Here is a 16,528-nt window from a genome sequence, read left to right as displayed (position 1 = left end):
CAACTTGTAAGCGTACAAACATATGCAAAACAGAGGGAGAGCGATTCAATTTAGTTTTGATATGCAGTGTGTGGCTGACGCAAGAAAACGTCGTTCTGTTGCTAAAGTGACAGATAATCACATCAAAAGCTGCTCGTGTGCTCAAGGAAGACAAAGTGATCAAAGTTTTAAAAAAAAAAAAACATCGCAATCAGGCACAAATGCTGAAGTGAAAAAAAAAAATCAAGCAGAATTGTAATAGCAGCAAGAGAGCAGATGACAGAAAAGGCTTCGTCTACCTTGTCCTGCTGCTGCAGCTTCTTCAGCTGGTCCAGAACAAAGTCCACCTGCTTGGCGGTGGTGAGCGAGGCGATGTTGCCGTGGAGATTCTTGCAGTAGTGCTTGGCGTTGTCGTAGCTCTCGCGGCTGGAGTTGATCCGCAGGCAGGCCTCGCCCACCTGACTCCAGCCCTCGCTGCACTGTTGGGCTGGCAAACACAAAACCGCAAAATGCACCTTCAAAAAAAATCTGTGGCGACTATATTTCCAAAATTCTTTAATAGTGGTGATAACGATCAAATGTAAACTTTCCAGCATGCCGAAATATTGACACAGTCTCAGACTAGACTTGCATGAATTTTGACTGGACGGAACGTGCGCATCTTACCGGGGAGGGCGTGGCACTCGGACTGGTTCTGGTCCCACTGACAGTTGAGATTCAGCGAGCAGCTCTTGCAGTTGGCCAGCTTGCTGCACACCCGCTCGTTGCGCACGGGGCAGGCAGTGAAGTTCCTCACATTCTTAAAGTGAGGGGAAAAATTATTAAAAAAATAAAAATAAAAATAAAAAAGTGTAAATTGAGGGGCAGTTCTATTTAGAAAGTCCTTGTTTGTTTATTTATATTTATGGTCAGCCCTCCTTTGATTATGTAAATTAAGAGTAACCAAGTCCATAGATAAAAATCTCAAAATGTGAGAAAGTGGGACCGTTAAACTATTATTATGTAAGCATCAAAAGGACGGGACTACATGTCAAGTGATCGATGATCAGTAAGCCTAAAGCATAAATGCTAGGGAAAATAACAAATCCGAGAGTACTATGAAAACTGATGTTCTTTAAAAAAAAAAAAAAAAAAGGTGACAACTACATTATCACTATTTATTAAACAGAGGCCTCAGCATCAGAGAAATGTGAGCCCATGAGACAGTTGAGGAACATGGCCACAAAGAGAAAATGGCGCTCTGCCGCCCTCTGTTGGCGTACTCACAATAGTGCAGTTGGTGTAGACTGAGATACACTTCTTGTCGTCGCACCACTGGCACCCATTAGTGTTTGCCGTGCAGCTGGCGCAGTCCGAGAAGCGGTAGCAGAGCTCGTCGACTGTACCTGAATAAATACAATGAAGATTAAAATGATAAGTCCGTGTGTGTATACAGTGTTCCCTCTTTTTTTTTTTTCCAACATGCTTTTTGGTTTATTTTTTGGGTCTTTACGCGGCCCTATCTCTCGAACCCTTCGTCCGACCGGGGAGATACGGGCATTACAGATACGTCTCGATAAGAACTTTCAAACGGTATTTGTCCCGTCACTCCACGACATTGCATTCCAGAGATTGAGAATATATAGTGTGTTGTATAACAAGTAAATTAAAAAAGAAAAAATAACAACATACTTTTAATAGGGAAAAAATGAATGTAAATGAAAAAATAACATATATGATTAATGAAAAAGCATTGATAATAAAGTAAAAATCATACCAAAACGAAACAATGAAAAAGCATTCATGATAAACTAAAAATTATACAAAAAAAAACCGAAAAAATATATACTGTGCTATATACTGTAAAAACAAAAACATCAATGATGAATGGAAAAGCACTCATAATAAAGTTTAAAAAAAAATCTTACCAAAAAAAAAAAAAAAAACAATGAAAAAAATATAGAATATACCGTACTGTATACTGTAATAGGTAAATAAAAAGTAAAAAACAAAAAAACATACTTAATGGGAAAAAATGAATGCAAATGAAAAAAGAATATATATGATGAATGAAAAAGCATTGATAATAAAGTAAAAATCATACCAAAACGAAAAAACAATGAAAAAGCATTCATAATAAACTAAAAATTAGACCAAAATGAAAAAATATATACTGCGCTATATACTGTAATAAGAAAATAAAAAACAAAAAAACAAAAAAACAGCATACTTTTAATGGAAAAAATGAATGCAAATGGAAAAAAAAAATGCATATAATGAATGAAAAAGCATTTATAATAAATCATACCAAAATGATAAAACATAAATGAAAAAAATATATATAATTAACGGGATATTTATTTATTTATTTATTTATAATTACCGATTTCCATTGTCATGGGAAGATTTTGGAACGGAACCCGTTTCACGATTCAACTCTACCTGGTTTTGGTGGGCAAAAAGAGGCAGGAGCGATTCCCCCCGTGCTCATACTGGCTTCCCAAGGCTGGCAGCGACCTTTGCCCCAGATGCAGCGCACCCCCGGGCCGGCCTTGGCGCACCCTTCCTCCGTGGCGAAAGCCCGGCAGCTTGGCGGCCGATACACGAGCACGTCGTTGAGCAGGACGCCGGAGAAGCCGCCGAACACGAACATGGACCTGGTGTGGAAACGCATTTAAAAAAAATAATAAAAAATGGGCGGCATCCCTCTACTTTACTCTGTGACTCACCCGTTGCTGACCACGGCGGAGTGTCCGAAGCGGTTGACGTCCCTGTGCAGGTCGGGCTTCGGGAGGATCCGCCACTCGTCGCACGCTGACAAGAAACAACATGCGAGGGAGGATTTGGTTTGTAATGATGAGTCATGCGTTCTTCCGGATTAAAAGTGATTAACGTTGATGCTTCAGAAGATAAGAACGCAACGTGGAATGAGGGAGGGAAAACAAAATATGATCTGAATAGCAAACAAATGTCATTATGCCGTTTCCTCGCCGGCAGACGCCTCGGCGGGCCTCACCGATGTCGTACGCCAGGAAGTCGGCCGAGAAGCACTTGGCGCCGTTGCTTAGCGACGTGTCGTTGTGCGTGTTGCCGCCGAAGACCAGCAGGGTGCCGCTGAGGAGCACGGCGGAGTGGAGGTAGCGCGGCGAGCTGCTTTCTCGCAAGATGAACCTACAGGCAGATTCATTATTATTTCTTGTCATACAGGAGGAAAAAAAATGGAAAAATGGTTTGGCTCGTCGACTGTTGCTAGTTGCTTTTGATGAAAAATCCTGAGTAGGAAACGTGGTTAAAGTTGGCAATAATGTTTTTGTGAGCTGGCTCGTCTCTGTTCAAAATAATAATAAAAAGAATTCATCCTGAGAGATAAACTTCAACTAACAGATAAAACTGATTACACCCAGCCCTGAGCGGACTCTAAAACGGGCATCCCTCCTGAACCAACCCTACCATGTCCGTGTGTTGACGTCATAGCGATAAAGGTCGTCCACCAGGCCAAACTTGCTCGCCGGCAGCGCCTTGTAGCCTCCGTGGACAAAAACGCTGCCGCTAGCTTGATAATACGTGCTGGTGTGGCCGTAACCTCCCTGTGGGATGGCACCTTTGGCCTCTGGCACGACCCACGTGTTGGTCCCTGGAGGATGCAAATGGAGACGTCACTCAAATATCAACTTTGATTTGCCTCCAATAACGAAAACATGCAAAGATTCTAAAGAATAAAACATGAATAGGTACATTTGTGATTAAATGGGATTACCATCGGGGTTCAGCATGTAATACCATTTTAACGCAACTTAAGACTAATTTAAATGTGCAATTATTGTGAACATAAAAGTGGCCAAATATAGTTACCAAATACAAGTGTGGTTGTATCTTTTAGGTTGATTGATACAGTAATTTTATAGTAAATACTTCATGAAGCTGTAGTTAAAAGCAATGCGAAACATTCAGTCATAGATTTGTGTTGAGATAATTATCTGCCCCTTGGTGGCGTTAGTGTTTTATTTTGGACGTTGGTGACCTGAAAAGTACATTTTTCTCTTCAAATCCAGAGCAATTTGTATTTGGAACATGAAACACCTCGTGAAATTATAACTAGTCACCAGTCCCCAACAAATCCCTATATTTTTTATCACATTTATTGTTGCTAAATTGTGTTTAACTCATTAGCTCCCAAAAACGTATAAATAAGTTCTATTTTAAATGTTTTGTGTCCCAAAGACGTATTTATACATTATGTTTTGTTTTGGGTTTTTTATGCTCGAGCATACAAAAAGCTTTGATGCAGCCTCTCAACTGCAAAGGACGGTTGAAGAAATTGTAGTTATAGCACAAACAGCCAGCAGGTGGCAGCAGAGTAAAGGAGCTCAACCAGGCCCATGTTTAAGAAAGAAAAAAAAAAAAAAAAAAAAAAAAAAAAAAAAAAAAAAGCTCAATTACTCACAATTCAAAATAGATTTGTGAATAATGATAAAACTTGTACAGTGATACCTCGGCTGACGAACGCTTTAGCTCACGAACTTTTCACCTCACGAACATTAAATTCGCGAGAATTTAGTTTCTGCTGACGAACTACTTTTCGGCGGACGAACTACTTTTCGGCGGACGAACCAAACCACGCGGTCGAACAGCACCACGGTGGCGGCCACGAGAAGCTGACGCACGCTCACGGCGTCCCAGTTCGTCACCCCCTTTCTTTTAGTGCGGACGCGGTTTGTGTTTGATAGACATTTTGAGTGTACTTTTGCTATTATGGGACCGAAAAAGACCCCACCACAGGCTAGTGTTAAGCCTAATGCTTACCAGCGAGGGACGGCGATTCTGCGGCGCGTTTGCATTGTAGTCAATGGAGTTCGCGCCACTAAAAAAAGCGAAAGTGCCATCACGTACCTCAAAAAAGGAGAAAATCGTGCCACGGCTGTTTAGTCCCAGGAAAGAGGTGAAAGTAGTTGGCGGTGCTCACTTTTTGTTGACTCGCTAAAGTGCTCCACTTCCTTGTTCACCAAGGGACACGCCTCCTCCGCTCCGGTGAGCACGAAAGTGCGAATGAGCGACAACCGTTCCATAAACACTCTACGCGGTGAAACGCTCGCGAATGAAGTAAGTCTACCATTGCTACTATCCTTAAGAACTACCATCACAAAGTAAAATAAAACGACTTTATTATACAGTACAATTTATTTCTTTAATTACAATACAATAGCACATTTATTATACATAAAATAAGGTATATTTTTGTGTAGTTTTAAGGCTTATTTAGTAGAAAATTATGTTTTATAGGGACCTGGGAACGGATTATTCTCATTTTAATGGTTTCTTATGGGAAATAAATGTTCGGAAGAAGAACTTTTCGGCTTACACACACTCTCTGGGAACCAATTAAGTTCGTGAGCCGAGGTATCACTGTACTAGCTTAGCTATATTCTAATGCTAATTGCTGCAAAATGGAAACAGATACAAATATACTTTTTCTTCCCGATGAAATAAGAGACAATCTTTCTTTTGGTAGGTTTCATGTTTCTATAGCAATAGAACACAATATTCTGTGGGCCTTGCAAAATCTGCAAAACAGCCAGGAGTGAATGGGATTGCTTCTGTGAAAATAGCTGTAAGTGAATGAGTTAAGTAACTCTTTTTCACAAAGTTTGATGTAAAATAAAGCATGAACAACAGTTATATTTCAATGTCTAAAACCTTTTGACTCCGTATTTAATGCTTCTTAATGTCATTTAAGACCATAATTTTAGCAAATTCGATTTTCAATCACCCACGGAGACCCTGATCACTTTACAATTTCATCGCGAAGACTCACTCAGATTATACTCCTGAACGTTGCTGATGTAGCCGGAAAGGGGCGAGTATCCGAAGATGACGAGCATGACCACTTCGCCGCCGTCCAGGACGACGCAGTGCGCCGTGTGACCTTCCACCGCGTATATCTGCACCGGACCGGGCGAGCCCGCCACGGGGCTCCTCCGCTGCCACGTTCGAGCGGGAACGTTGAACGCCCACAGCTCGTCCGTCACGTTGGCCCAGCCGGACTCCAGCTTCCCGCCGAACATGAAGATGTCCTCCTGAGTGTGTGAGAAGAGGTGTGAGGTGATGCTGGGCTTCGGTTCAGCGGTATCGGTTGAGTAGTACCTGGTAGGTGGCGAGTGAGTGGCTGTATCTGGGCATGGGGCCGCTGTTGATTGGCACCGTGTTCCAAATGCCGCTCTCCAGGTTGTAGCTGTGAAGAAATACGACCATTCATTTTCCAAATTATTATTTTGTTGGTGTTTCTTTCAGTGTGCCTTTTCCACGAAGGACATTCTTCCGATTTAAGAATTTTTAAATGCCAAAAAAAAAAAAGTGCACAAATAATTTGTAAAGTTTCTCAAATGTAAATTTGCTACACTAGTAATTATTTGTAAATAGTAAATGATTTTGCCATCAAAAGCATTTTTTTTCTATTGTTTCTTGGTATTTTATAGAAGGACTGTTCAGATGTTTGAGGCATGTGACCTCAGGATTTTTTTTTTCCATATTCCAATCAATTGCAGTTGCACATCCACTACAGTAGGTGGCAGTGACGCTCTTATTGTAAGAGTGTGCGCAACGTATTTGGCCCTCTGCATAAATGTACTTGGGGCAAAAATAAATATTTTGTTCTTTGATGGGGGGGGGGGGGGGGGGTTAATAAAAAAATAATAATAATACTTGAGAACCACTGCACTAAAGCAGAAAAAAAAGAAAATGAATAGAAGTGAAAAAAACAAAAGTTTTTCTGTTTTATTTATTTATTTATTTGGGTTTTTTTTGTTTTGAGAACCAAAATAGGTGATTTGGGTGAAACTACTGACTACTTACCAATGGAATAAGGTATAAAAAAATTAAATAAAATAAAAAACTTTTATTTGTGATAAATGAAGTCTAATCTTTCATATGGTCATTTGTTTTTATATAGTCATAAAGCAATATTTTGTAAGCCTAGAAAGATCAGCTAAAAATCTCTAAATAAAAAACAATTATTTTTTATGACTGTTATATAAAAAATAAAAATAAAAAAAAAGAAAGAAATCAATAACCTCAATAAAACCCAATAAGTGAAACAGCGTCAAAAATGTCCATATTGTCCTTGTAGGGGCATCATTTTTGTCATGATCTCACTGGTGCACCTCATCAAGTGTCTGCTGAGCGTGGCTTACTTGAGGATCATCTGGAAGGAGGTGACGTTAAAGGTGTAGCCGCCCACCACCCACATGACCTTATCCTGCACCACGGCCCTGTGGGACGCTCGGCCCAGCGACGTGCCGAAGGGCTTGACGCTGGGCAACACCCAGAACGACTCGGTGGACGGCACGGTGAGGGAGCAGTCCGGGCCTGAGAGGGTTAAGAAAGTCAGTCGTGACTACACAGCTGCTTACGTTTTGTTTAGCGGAAGCGCTTCATGACGTCTTGCTACACACCAACCTCAGAACATGGGTGGAGTGACAGCATTGTAATTACCTATGAATGTAACAACTGTAATATGCCCAGCCAAAATGATCTTAGAATCATTTTCTTTTTTATTTGTTATATTTATTGGATGTAGAAGCACCACCTCACCTTGCCAGCTGTCGTTGCAAACGCACAGCTTCTCGCCGGTGAGGTCGCAGTAGCCGTGGTCGGGGCTGCCGCAGTTGTTGCGGCAGTACGGGATGTCGCAGGCCTCCCCCTTCCAGTATTTGTCGCACTCGCAGTAGACGCGGCTGGCGGCCGAGTTGCCCGGCGTGCACTTGCCGTGGCCCGAGCAGTTGCTGGGACACGAGTTGATCCTGGACACGGACACACCAACGTCAACATAAATGTGAACCCTATTCAATTAACTGCCAGTCCAGTAAAATTTAATCTGTCAGGGTTACATGTTTGACATCGATTAAACATGACACAAAAAGGAGAGAAGACGCTCAGTTCAGGGCTAGCGAGGAGAGGAACTGACTGATACAATTCACTCCTGCACTCTCTGAAGATTCCTCTCCTCACCCTCTCTAATTATTTGGTCTTCCACACCCTTTCCACGCCCCCAGTTACATGGGTGTTCCAACCCTAAAAATTCAAATGCAAGGCATAGTTGGAACACAGTGTACTTGTTTGTCTATGTTTTGTGCATGTGAGTGGAAGATTGCTGAGTACATGTGTGGTCAAGTTTCTTAACAGAAAACAGGCGACCTCAGCAGACTTGCTCGAACTATTCTGCTGCGTTAGATGTCGTGCTTATTCAGTTTTTGAGTCATATTTAAATAGCCAAGCTATGTGAATGTGAGTGGGAACAGAGCAAAGCATTCCTCATTGCAAGCAGTCCTTCATGACAGCAAATAAATGATAACATATATGGCTAGGCTATGTGAATGTGAGTTCAAAGCAAAGCAGTCTTCATTGCAGAAAATGTATGATAACTTATTATTTACAATTATTCCTACACAATCTTTGACGTCTATTGCCGTCGATGACAGTGAATGAGTGAATAATAATAATAGATGCCGCCAGTTCAGTATTTTTTTTTTAGTTTTGCAGTTGCACTTACGAGTAGAATATTTCAAATCCTGTCAGGTTGTAGGCAGCGTCGCTGAAGAAGTGCAGCAGTGCATAGCCCGATGTCGTCTCCACCTCGGGGACGGTCTCGTTCCCCCGCACCTCCGGCACGACGAGGCCGCTGCGAACGAAAGCACAAAATCAGATTTATTTTGTATGAAAAAATGCACAACATTTTGACCGTAGTTGCTGATAACAAGCTTGGATTGGGAGACATTATTTCTGAGGACCTCACCTGAAAACGGCAACGAGAGGAGCGTATACGGAGTCTCCATCATAAATGTACATGTGGTCCCAACTACATTCAGTAGCAAAGTGGTTGAAGCGTAAGCGAAGCACGGCATTCGGGCTGTGGAGAAAAGAGGGTAACGATGCAGATTGAGCATTTGTCTTCAAAATGGCAGTGAATGTTAAGACATTCACTGCCAGCCCAGCAAAAATGCATCATTTGACGTCATTTGCCATCAATGGCAGCGAATGAGTTAAGTTATAACTGCCACAATATTTCATCCGATGTTACAATAAGAAAAAAACAGCAGAAAGGTAAACGAAAATCCACTGCAGCGGGACATTATAAGTGCAATGTTCTTGATGGTAACAGCCTTGTCCTCGCAACGACTGCGGTTGCCGTAGCAACTCGGCGGATGTGCAGGTTCAAGCCATGCCACCCCGCCGTCTCTCTGAATCACGGCCAATTAAAGCTAAGCGGTTCAAAACGGATATGTTCTGTGCGGTTCTACTTATGAACATCAATCAGGGTTACTCACTAGGCCTCGATCAGCCAGGTGCACTTTGTTTTGTACTTGTAGTTGATCGGACCGTCCGTCAGAAATCCCGAGGGCTCGGTCAACCTGAAAATAAAAAACGCAAAACGGACAGAAGATTAGTCGCTCACAAGGCGTAACTCGGTAATTAGAGGTCGCCTATATAGTGCACCCGGAAAGTATTCACAGCGCTTCACATTTTGGTACCAACATGTCATTTCTTCACTTTTATTTCTATTTAGCTCTTCATGTTGTCCATGTAGTGTGTTGTGAGGAGAAATTTGAAGAAAAAAAAGGAATTGAATCCATTCCGAAATGAGGTTGTAAGTTATGGAAAATGTGAAGCTGAATTCACAGTATGCTGTATGTATAAGGCAAGCAGCAATTATCTCCAGTTACGCCATATAATGCACAACTCCGGTGGTTAAATGCAGATTAACGATAGCATTCAGCCACAAAATGACTCATAGATAAGCCCAGTGGTGCACCCACCTATTATCAAACTGTCATATGCTTTTTAAAAGGATTGCAGTCATTAAACGACATTTTGGCTGCAGCACTTTAAGTTAAAAGCATTCTAAAGAACATTTATAGTGAGACAGAATAAAATGATGCCTTTAAATTGGCCTTTTTTTTGGTAACTATTTCTTTTCTTTTTTTTTTTTTAAAGGGAATGTTGGGGAACGCAAAAAAATGAGCATCTTACTTCAAATAAATGAACTATTTATATGAGGGTAAATGTTTTATATAAAACAATACATATATTTACAAAGTATAAATAAATACAAGAAAATGCCTCCTCTCTAATAGATGACTTAGCAATAATAAATGGCTAGTTAAAAAAATAAATAAATAAAACAAAAACAAGAGTATGCCTATCCACACTCCTGCACAAACTTTCGCCCCCTGGAGGGAAAAACCGAGCCCCAACAACTTTGACTGCGGTGGCGAGGGACGCTTTATTAATCAAGGTTGACCAATTGTACACCAGAGGCTCATTAACGCATCAATGTTGTCACACAGAATGAACCCGTGACCACAGCCAGCCAAAATGTCAAATGTGGGTTTCCAAAAGAAGACTTTTTCCCAAGAAGCTGCTCGCTTTTGGCTTCCCCGAATTGTGAGGGAAAATATGTCAGCCCCCCCGAGTGTCTTGAGGCCATGCTCAATGACGAGCTTTACTGATGCCAGGAGCATCCACTACTTCCTGTTTATCAATGTAACCATACTTCCGTTAGAGTCTTGACTATGGCGCTGCCACAAAGTGGGGTTGGATTTCTTGCCAGAGCATATTCAAACTTTAAAGCCAACAGAATTGCCCTGTTGTGTTGTGGTAAATACGTCTAAAGGAAAAATTGAAGGTAATTTAGTGGCAGCACCCAGAGACAGGCTAATTTTTTATATAGCAACAGCAGCTTTCATTCGTGTTATGTGGCAGATTTGTTGTTACATATTAATCCCAAAAAGGAATGGTTATCTATCGTAGAACATCTCAAATCAAATGATTTATTCAAACGTATTACGTGCTCTGTTTCAAGGGCCACTTTTTGTTCTGAAGGGACACTTTTTGTTCTGAAGGGACACATTGGGAACCAAACCTGCTTTATCAGGTTTGAGTTGGACATTTTCTCACACTTAAAACATTTGGCTGATTTTGTCAAACAATGCTAGCTCAACACCATATTATATTTCAGCTTCAAAAAAAGTATGTCAAGGTCATGATACTACTGTGCAACAGAAAACTCAGTTAGCGGGTCCCTCAATGCTCATTAACCATCAGTATGTCTGAATTTCCATGTTGATTTGTTTATCAATTGCAACATAAATTACAGCTGGTCAGTCTCCCTTGGAAGCAATTCACCTCACCTACCTTTTTTTTTTTTTAATACATTCAAACTATGGCAGTCGAGAAGGCGCAAAGCATAATTTAAGTAATATACAGTTTTCTCAATCACTCTGCCATGACATGGGTTTGTTTACTAATGGTGCCAACTGAGCTCTTGCCATCAGGAAGTGTGACATCAAAGTGAAAATGTCCATATAATTTTATAAAACACAGATTAAACAAACAAGAAAGTGGGTTGTGACACGTAGGGCATCTTGCTTGAAAAAAACTGCCAACAAGTCTCAACCACAACAGTTTTTGTTGTCCAAAAATCTGCATGTAATACCTTTACATGCAATACTGATGCTCCAGTAACAGTGTCATAAATAATAAGACAGTTTGCCATGCATATTCTGCCATTTTATGACACGAACTTACTTGAACCTGCCCTGGCAATGCTGGCACTGGTCTCCCACCCATCCTGGCTCGCACACGCACGACCCATTGAGACATTTCCCTGACAGGCACGACTTGTCACAGGCTTTGGGCGGTGAAGAGGAGTGGGCGAGCACAACCAAGTGGACCAGAACCCACACCGCCACCAAGTATCTTCCGTACGGTAGTTTAGCCGAACATCTCCCGGCTGGATCCATTTTTGTGGGGAGAAAACTGAGAAAGGAGTGTCTTTGGATCAGTGCTTCAAGTGGGACTAAAAAAGTTCCGCATATTTAAATCCGAACTGCATGCAAAGCTTAGCGGAAAAAAAATCGCTGGTTTCCAGATTGTGGAGTCAAGTAGGAATGCTTTTCACCTGGCGTCGTGTTGGGGAAAAGCAACAAAACGAGTCAAACGTGGATGCAAGCGGGTTTAAAGGCTCATTTCTGGGAGAGCTAACGCATCATCTGTTAGCCTGTTTAGCTTATCCGCAGCGTCCCAGCATTGATTCATGACCGCTCTCCTTTTTCCTCCCTCTATCCTGCTCTCCCTCTCTTTCAAATCGCAGCCATTTTTAACGCGTCAACAATCCTCAAGACGACCCGCTGGGAGTCGTGCCACGCCGCGAGTCCTTCCACAAGCCGCGGCAACGGAGCCGGATGTCGTCCACGGGAGAACAAAGGCTCGAAGCCCCCGGAACCAGCGCGAGGGCTGCGGCCGCCAACATGGATGTGGAGGAAGAGGAGGGAGGATGAGGCTGTACTCTCGCCGACTGGAAGCGGGGTTAAGGGAGCACTTGGAGCGCTTGTTTTGGAGCCCACTCGCGCCGCCCGTCGCTGGTTACCCGTTCCGAACGGCGAGTCGGTTTCCGCGGTGACTCATTTTATTCCGGAATGAGAAGATGTGGAGGAGAAAATCAGCATTGTTGTTGTATAAACATGACAAAAAACGGCAGCGAACGCGTCTCCAAACAGCTCCTCAGGTTGGAGAAAACTAAATACCAAATGCGCATGCGCAATGGGGAATGACTCCCATTTAAAGGGACAGGAGTCCTTTCAGGTAATGAAACGAAAACAAAAACTTTTTAATAAACGTTTGTAATTTTTATGTCTTTAATATATAGTTTTATCTTTTATACTATATGCGGACCTGAAATAAGTGAACGAATCAGTCATTAACAGCACTTAAGCGTCCCCTTTATGAAGAAAAAACACGTTCCACGCATGCGCACTAGTGCCACAATAGATTCTTGTATTCTCACCAAAAGATGGCAGTGCCAAACAGTATTTTAAAGCTGCAAGGCATTAGAGTACATGGATATTACTTTTTTTTTTTTTTTTTACTTAATATCTGTGCCTCCTGTATGCTAAGTGCCATTGTAAAGGGAGCCAAGGTATAATTTCAAGCAATAAAATTCTTACTTTGCCAGTCTCCCACCATTTTCACGAATTTAATAAGATAAAAAAAATATATATATATTTAAGAGGGATAGTGAAGGAAAATTGTACAACAATGACATACAGCAAGTTAAACAACATCTTAAAAAAAACAATGCATACTGTACAATTTATTTCAAAAATATTTAACTCGTATTGCATTGTATATTTCGCATTTTTTTCTGCTTTAGCTCAATTTCAACGTTAAAAATGTTACAAATGTCCATCCATCCATTTTCTTGACCGCTTATTCCTCACAAGGGTTGTTACAAATGTGATTTAAATAAATAAATAAATACATAATGAAATACATACATTGGTCATTACATAAATAAATAAAAAATTATATCCATGATTTAAGGACTAATAAAATACTAAAACCATATTTGACTTTGTATTTATTTCCAAAATCCACATACGAAAACGCACAATGTGTTTTCGAGCCGTTTTATCCGAGTCATCATTCAATGACTTTTTTTATGACTAATTTTCAATAAATGTGTCTGTCATATTAAGAACATTATGAGCCGTAACCAACATTTTCACACAGTTACGCACCCCTCCCTCTTTTCCAGCCGGGTTAACCATAAAGTAAAACCAATATTATTGCGCCGTGACTCTTCTCATCTCTGCAAGGTGTTTTGCGTGTGCGCTTCGCTCTCGATGTTCCCCCAAACAACAGGAAAGCAGCCAAAAGAGACACTCGACTGGGTTTTCTTTGGAAATTCCCAGACGTAACAGTCAGCCGAGGCACCAGATTAGATGAAAACGTCGAAAATGAAAGGCATGGGGAGGTGGCGGGGTTGCGAGGGTCTTTTCTTTTCATACGTACCAACTTGGCCGAGGCCCAACAATTGACGAGGGTTCACTGCTAATTTGGAGCTGATTCAGCCACCTTTGACCTGTGATTCACTGGCGAGGAATGTGCTTTATGTGACAGTCGCAAACACAAAAAAAGGCCCAAACTTGATGCATTTTTCAACTTAAAAGAATCGTCTCCTTTTTTTTTTCTTCCCTTTGCTCCTACAAGCGAACGTATATAAATCACTGAGTGCATTTACAAAAAACCTCAAGACTCAACGCCACCCATGCAGCCCGAGCTCTTCCAAAGGTCTGCTGCACTCCAGGAATTCCCCTCGCCGGATTATTAACAAGACACTTTGTCTGCCGTGGACACGGCGGCGAGGGGGGCGAGGAGGGCTAAGACCACCCTCCATTTGGAGCTCACGCTGAGACGTAATCATCATCAATCCAAGCTGTCCAGCGAAGGAAAGGCTTGCTAGAAACTACAAACGCTACCTCTTTTTTTTTTTCCACTTGTGTCATTTACTGGATGTGTTTTACGCAAATAAGTCTTTTGCGAGCCAAGTACCTCCAAAAAAAGGTGACTCTATGCCAGTGCTTCTCAATTATTTTCTGCCATGCCCCCCCCCCCAGTAAGAAGAAAACATCTCGCGCATATGGACCAACTTATAACAAAGAATAGTTTTATTAACTAACAGAAAAGATTTAAAGTGCATCTGAAATTCAAAAATAAAATTTAATCCTTAATTAAACTATAAACATGTTTTGACTGACCATGTCAAACCATATGATACGGAAAAATAAAATTTATGTACAGCACTTTGAAAACAGCAACGCATGTTCTTAAAGCGCTTTATAAATAAAGTTGAGTTGAGTTTTCTTTTCTAATTTCTCTCTTTTTTTTTTTTTATGAATTTTCTGACTTTTTTTTTGGCAATTCCAAAGAGATTTCATTTTCTGCCTTTCCTTCACTTTTAAATATTTTATGGTTAGTTTTTGAACATTTCCTCCCTTTTTTATTCATTTCTCATTTTGGAAAATTTCATGGACATTGTTGGTAATTAAAAATATTAATATAATATACTAATACTATACTATACTAATAAATAATCTACCTTGTGTCTTTTTCTGACAATTTAAAATTTTTGACATTTTTTAAATATTTAATTATTCATGTTTTGTTATCTAAATCATTAATTCATGTAAATAATTTATCTAAAAAAAAAAAAAAAAGTAAAAGTAATCAATTTTTTGATAGCAAATTGAAACATCCTCAATAAACATCAGTGGCAGAACTACATGTTAGGCAAGAGTCGGGCTGGGTCGGCGTACGCAAGTCAAAATGCCAGTCCAGCCCTGGTGGTACATACTTGAGACTTCAGCTTGGTGATGAAGTGCTGCCACAATGAGTGAAAATTCGGACTAGTAGTAGCCACTCGCCTCGTAGGCGAACTTCCTTGTGTCGCTCCGGGTCGTCATGGTAACCAAAGACAGTCAGCACACAGTGGATAGGGGAGAGGTGAGCTGGAGTTCAATGGGGCTAAGAAAAAAAAAAAAGGATGAAAAGTGAGCTATAATATTTGATTCTATTAAGAAAGTAATATAGAACATACAGAGATAGATAAAATATGATAAAGCAACACTAGCAATTACATACATTACATTTTATCTAATGTAGTATAATACACAACAAGAAATATCCTATTGACTGCATACAAAAAAAAAAACATTTTGCCATTTCTATGACCTACATAAATATTTACTTTCCATTATGTTAAATCAGGTGCTTTAAAGTCATCACAATAATACGCTATTATTGGAAAACTAATCTTTTCATTATGAGCACCCTTTTTTTGGCCACTTGTGTGAGGCACACAAAAGGTTTTTTTTGTTTTTGTTTTTTTACACAAACAAATAAATATCAGCAGGAAAATATCCCGGGAGTCCTTTTTTTGCATGTGCACACAATCACCCCGCTAATAGCATTAAAGGATCTGCAGTGACCTGCATCTTTGTGGGAACAAAAGGGAATAAGCGAGAGAAATTCAAGTTGGGGAACTATCACATTATTATCATTATTTGGCCTACTTACAGAGAATTTGCATACACAGAAGTCACACCACCAAATATAGTGCATTTGCCATCTTTTTTTAAAAATGTATGTATATACTGTACATGTACAAACAAAACTTCCAAGCAATCTTAAACATCAAAAACATAACATTCAAGCATCCTGAACCTTTTAAAAGAAGAAAGTTGTGCACCTTAAAGGGAGCCCGTGGGAGAGCTGAGAGCAGGAGGAGGAATGAGAGGAATGCGCCGTAGCATAACAAAGTCCAGAAGATGATTAAAACGCATGACGAGTGCAGTCAAAAGACATCGAGGAGACAAAACGGGCCATGCTGGGGTTTAAGGTTACGTGAATGAAGGAGGAAATGTCAGGTGTTGTGATGTCATCCAAATTCATTTTCTGTTCCACTCAAGGCTTGGGGATGAAAAGAGCATCCCATCATGTGATAAAATAGCTTCAAATAATACGAGATGAAGGAGATTGAGAAGAACAACAAAATGTGTTGTTAAGACCACCGAGCTGTAGATGGCGGTAATGAGTATTATGAAGTGGCAGCTGTGTGCGTGTACAGTACATAAACAAATTTATTGAATTAATTGCATTTCATTACACCAGAAGCATTGTTTTTAACCTGCATATAAATATAATTTAAATTCTCTATTATCCAATAAAATATGTAAAT

General features: G+C 40.5%; 1 protein-coding gene across 1 annotated transcript in view; it reads right to left on the bottom strand.

Annotated features, from left to right (window-relative positions):
- Window positions 1-12,531, bottom strand: part of atrnl1b (attractin-like 1b) — a 51,622-nt gene extending 39,091 nt beyond the window's left edge. The window contains exons 1-15 of the mRNA XM_077502823.1: window positions 11,539-12,531; window positions 9,279-9,362; window positions 8,747-8,860; window positions 8,504-8,632; window positions 7,546-7,754; window positions 7,146-7,320; window positions 6,100-6,187; window positions 5,771-6,032; window positions 3,409-3,592; window positions 2,975-3,129; window positions 2,688-2,772; window positions 2,401-2,615; window positions 1,246-1,364; window positions 646-778; window positions 279-466 (exon numbers count right to left, since the gene is read on the bottom strand). Of these exons, the coding sequence (XP_077358949.1) occupies window positions 279-466; window positions 646-778; window positions 1,246-1,364; window positions 2,401-2,615; window positions 2,688-2,772; window positions 2,975-3,129; window positions 3,409-3,592; window positions 5,771-6,032; window positions 6,100-6,187; window positions 7,146-7,320; window positions 7,546-7,754; window positions 8,504-8,632; window positions 8,747-8,860; window positions 9,279-9,362; window positions 11,539-11,753 (2,355 nt within the window). The 5' untranslated portion in view covers window positions 11,754-12,531. The remainder of the gene's footprint in view (window positions 1-278; window positions 467-645; window positions 779-1,245; window positions 1,365-2,400; window positions 2,616-2,687; window positions 2,773-2,974; window positions 3,130-3,408; window positions 3,593-5,770; window positions 6,033-6,099; window positions 6,188-7,145; window positions 7,321-7,545; window positions 7,755-8,503; window positions 8,633-8,746; window positions 8,861-9,278; window positions 9,363-11,538) is intronic.
- Between the last annotated feature and the right edge of the window lie 3,997 nt (window positions 12,532-16,528).

This window comes from Festucalex cinctus, chromosome 17 (assembly GCF_051991245.1).
Source record: "Festucalex cinctus isolate MCC-2025b chromosome 17, RoL_Fcin_1.0, whole genome shotgun sequence".
NCBI lineage: Eukaryota > Metazoa > Chordata > Actinopteri > Syngnathiformes > Syngnathidae > Festucalex > Festucalex cinctus.
Note: the sequence above shows the minus strand (reverse complement) of the source record. Positions and strands in the feature narration are given on the sequence as shown.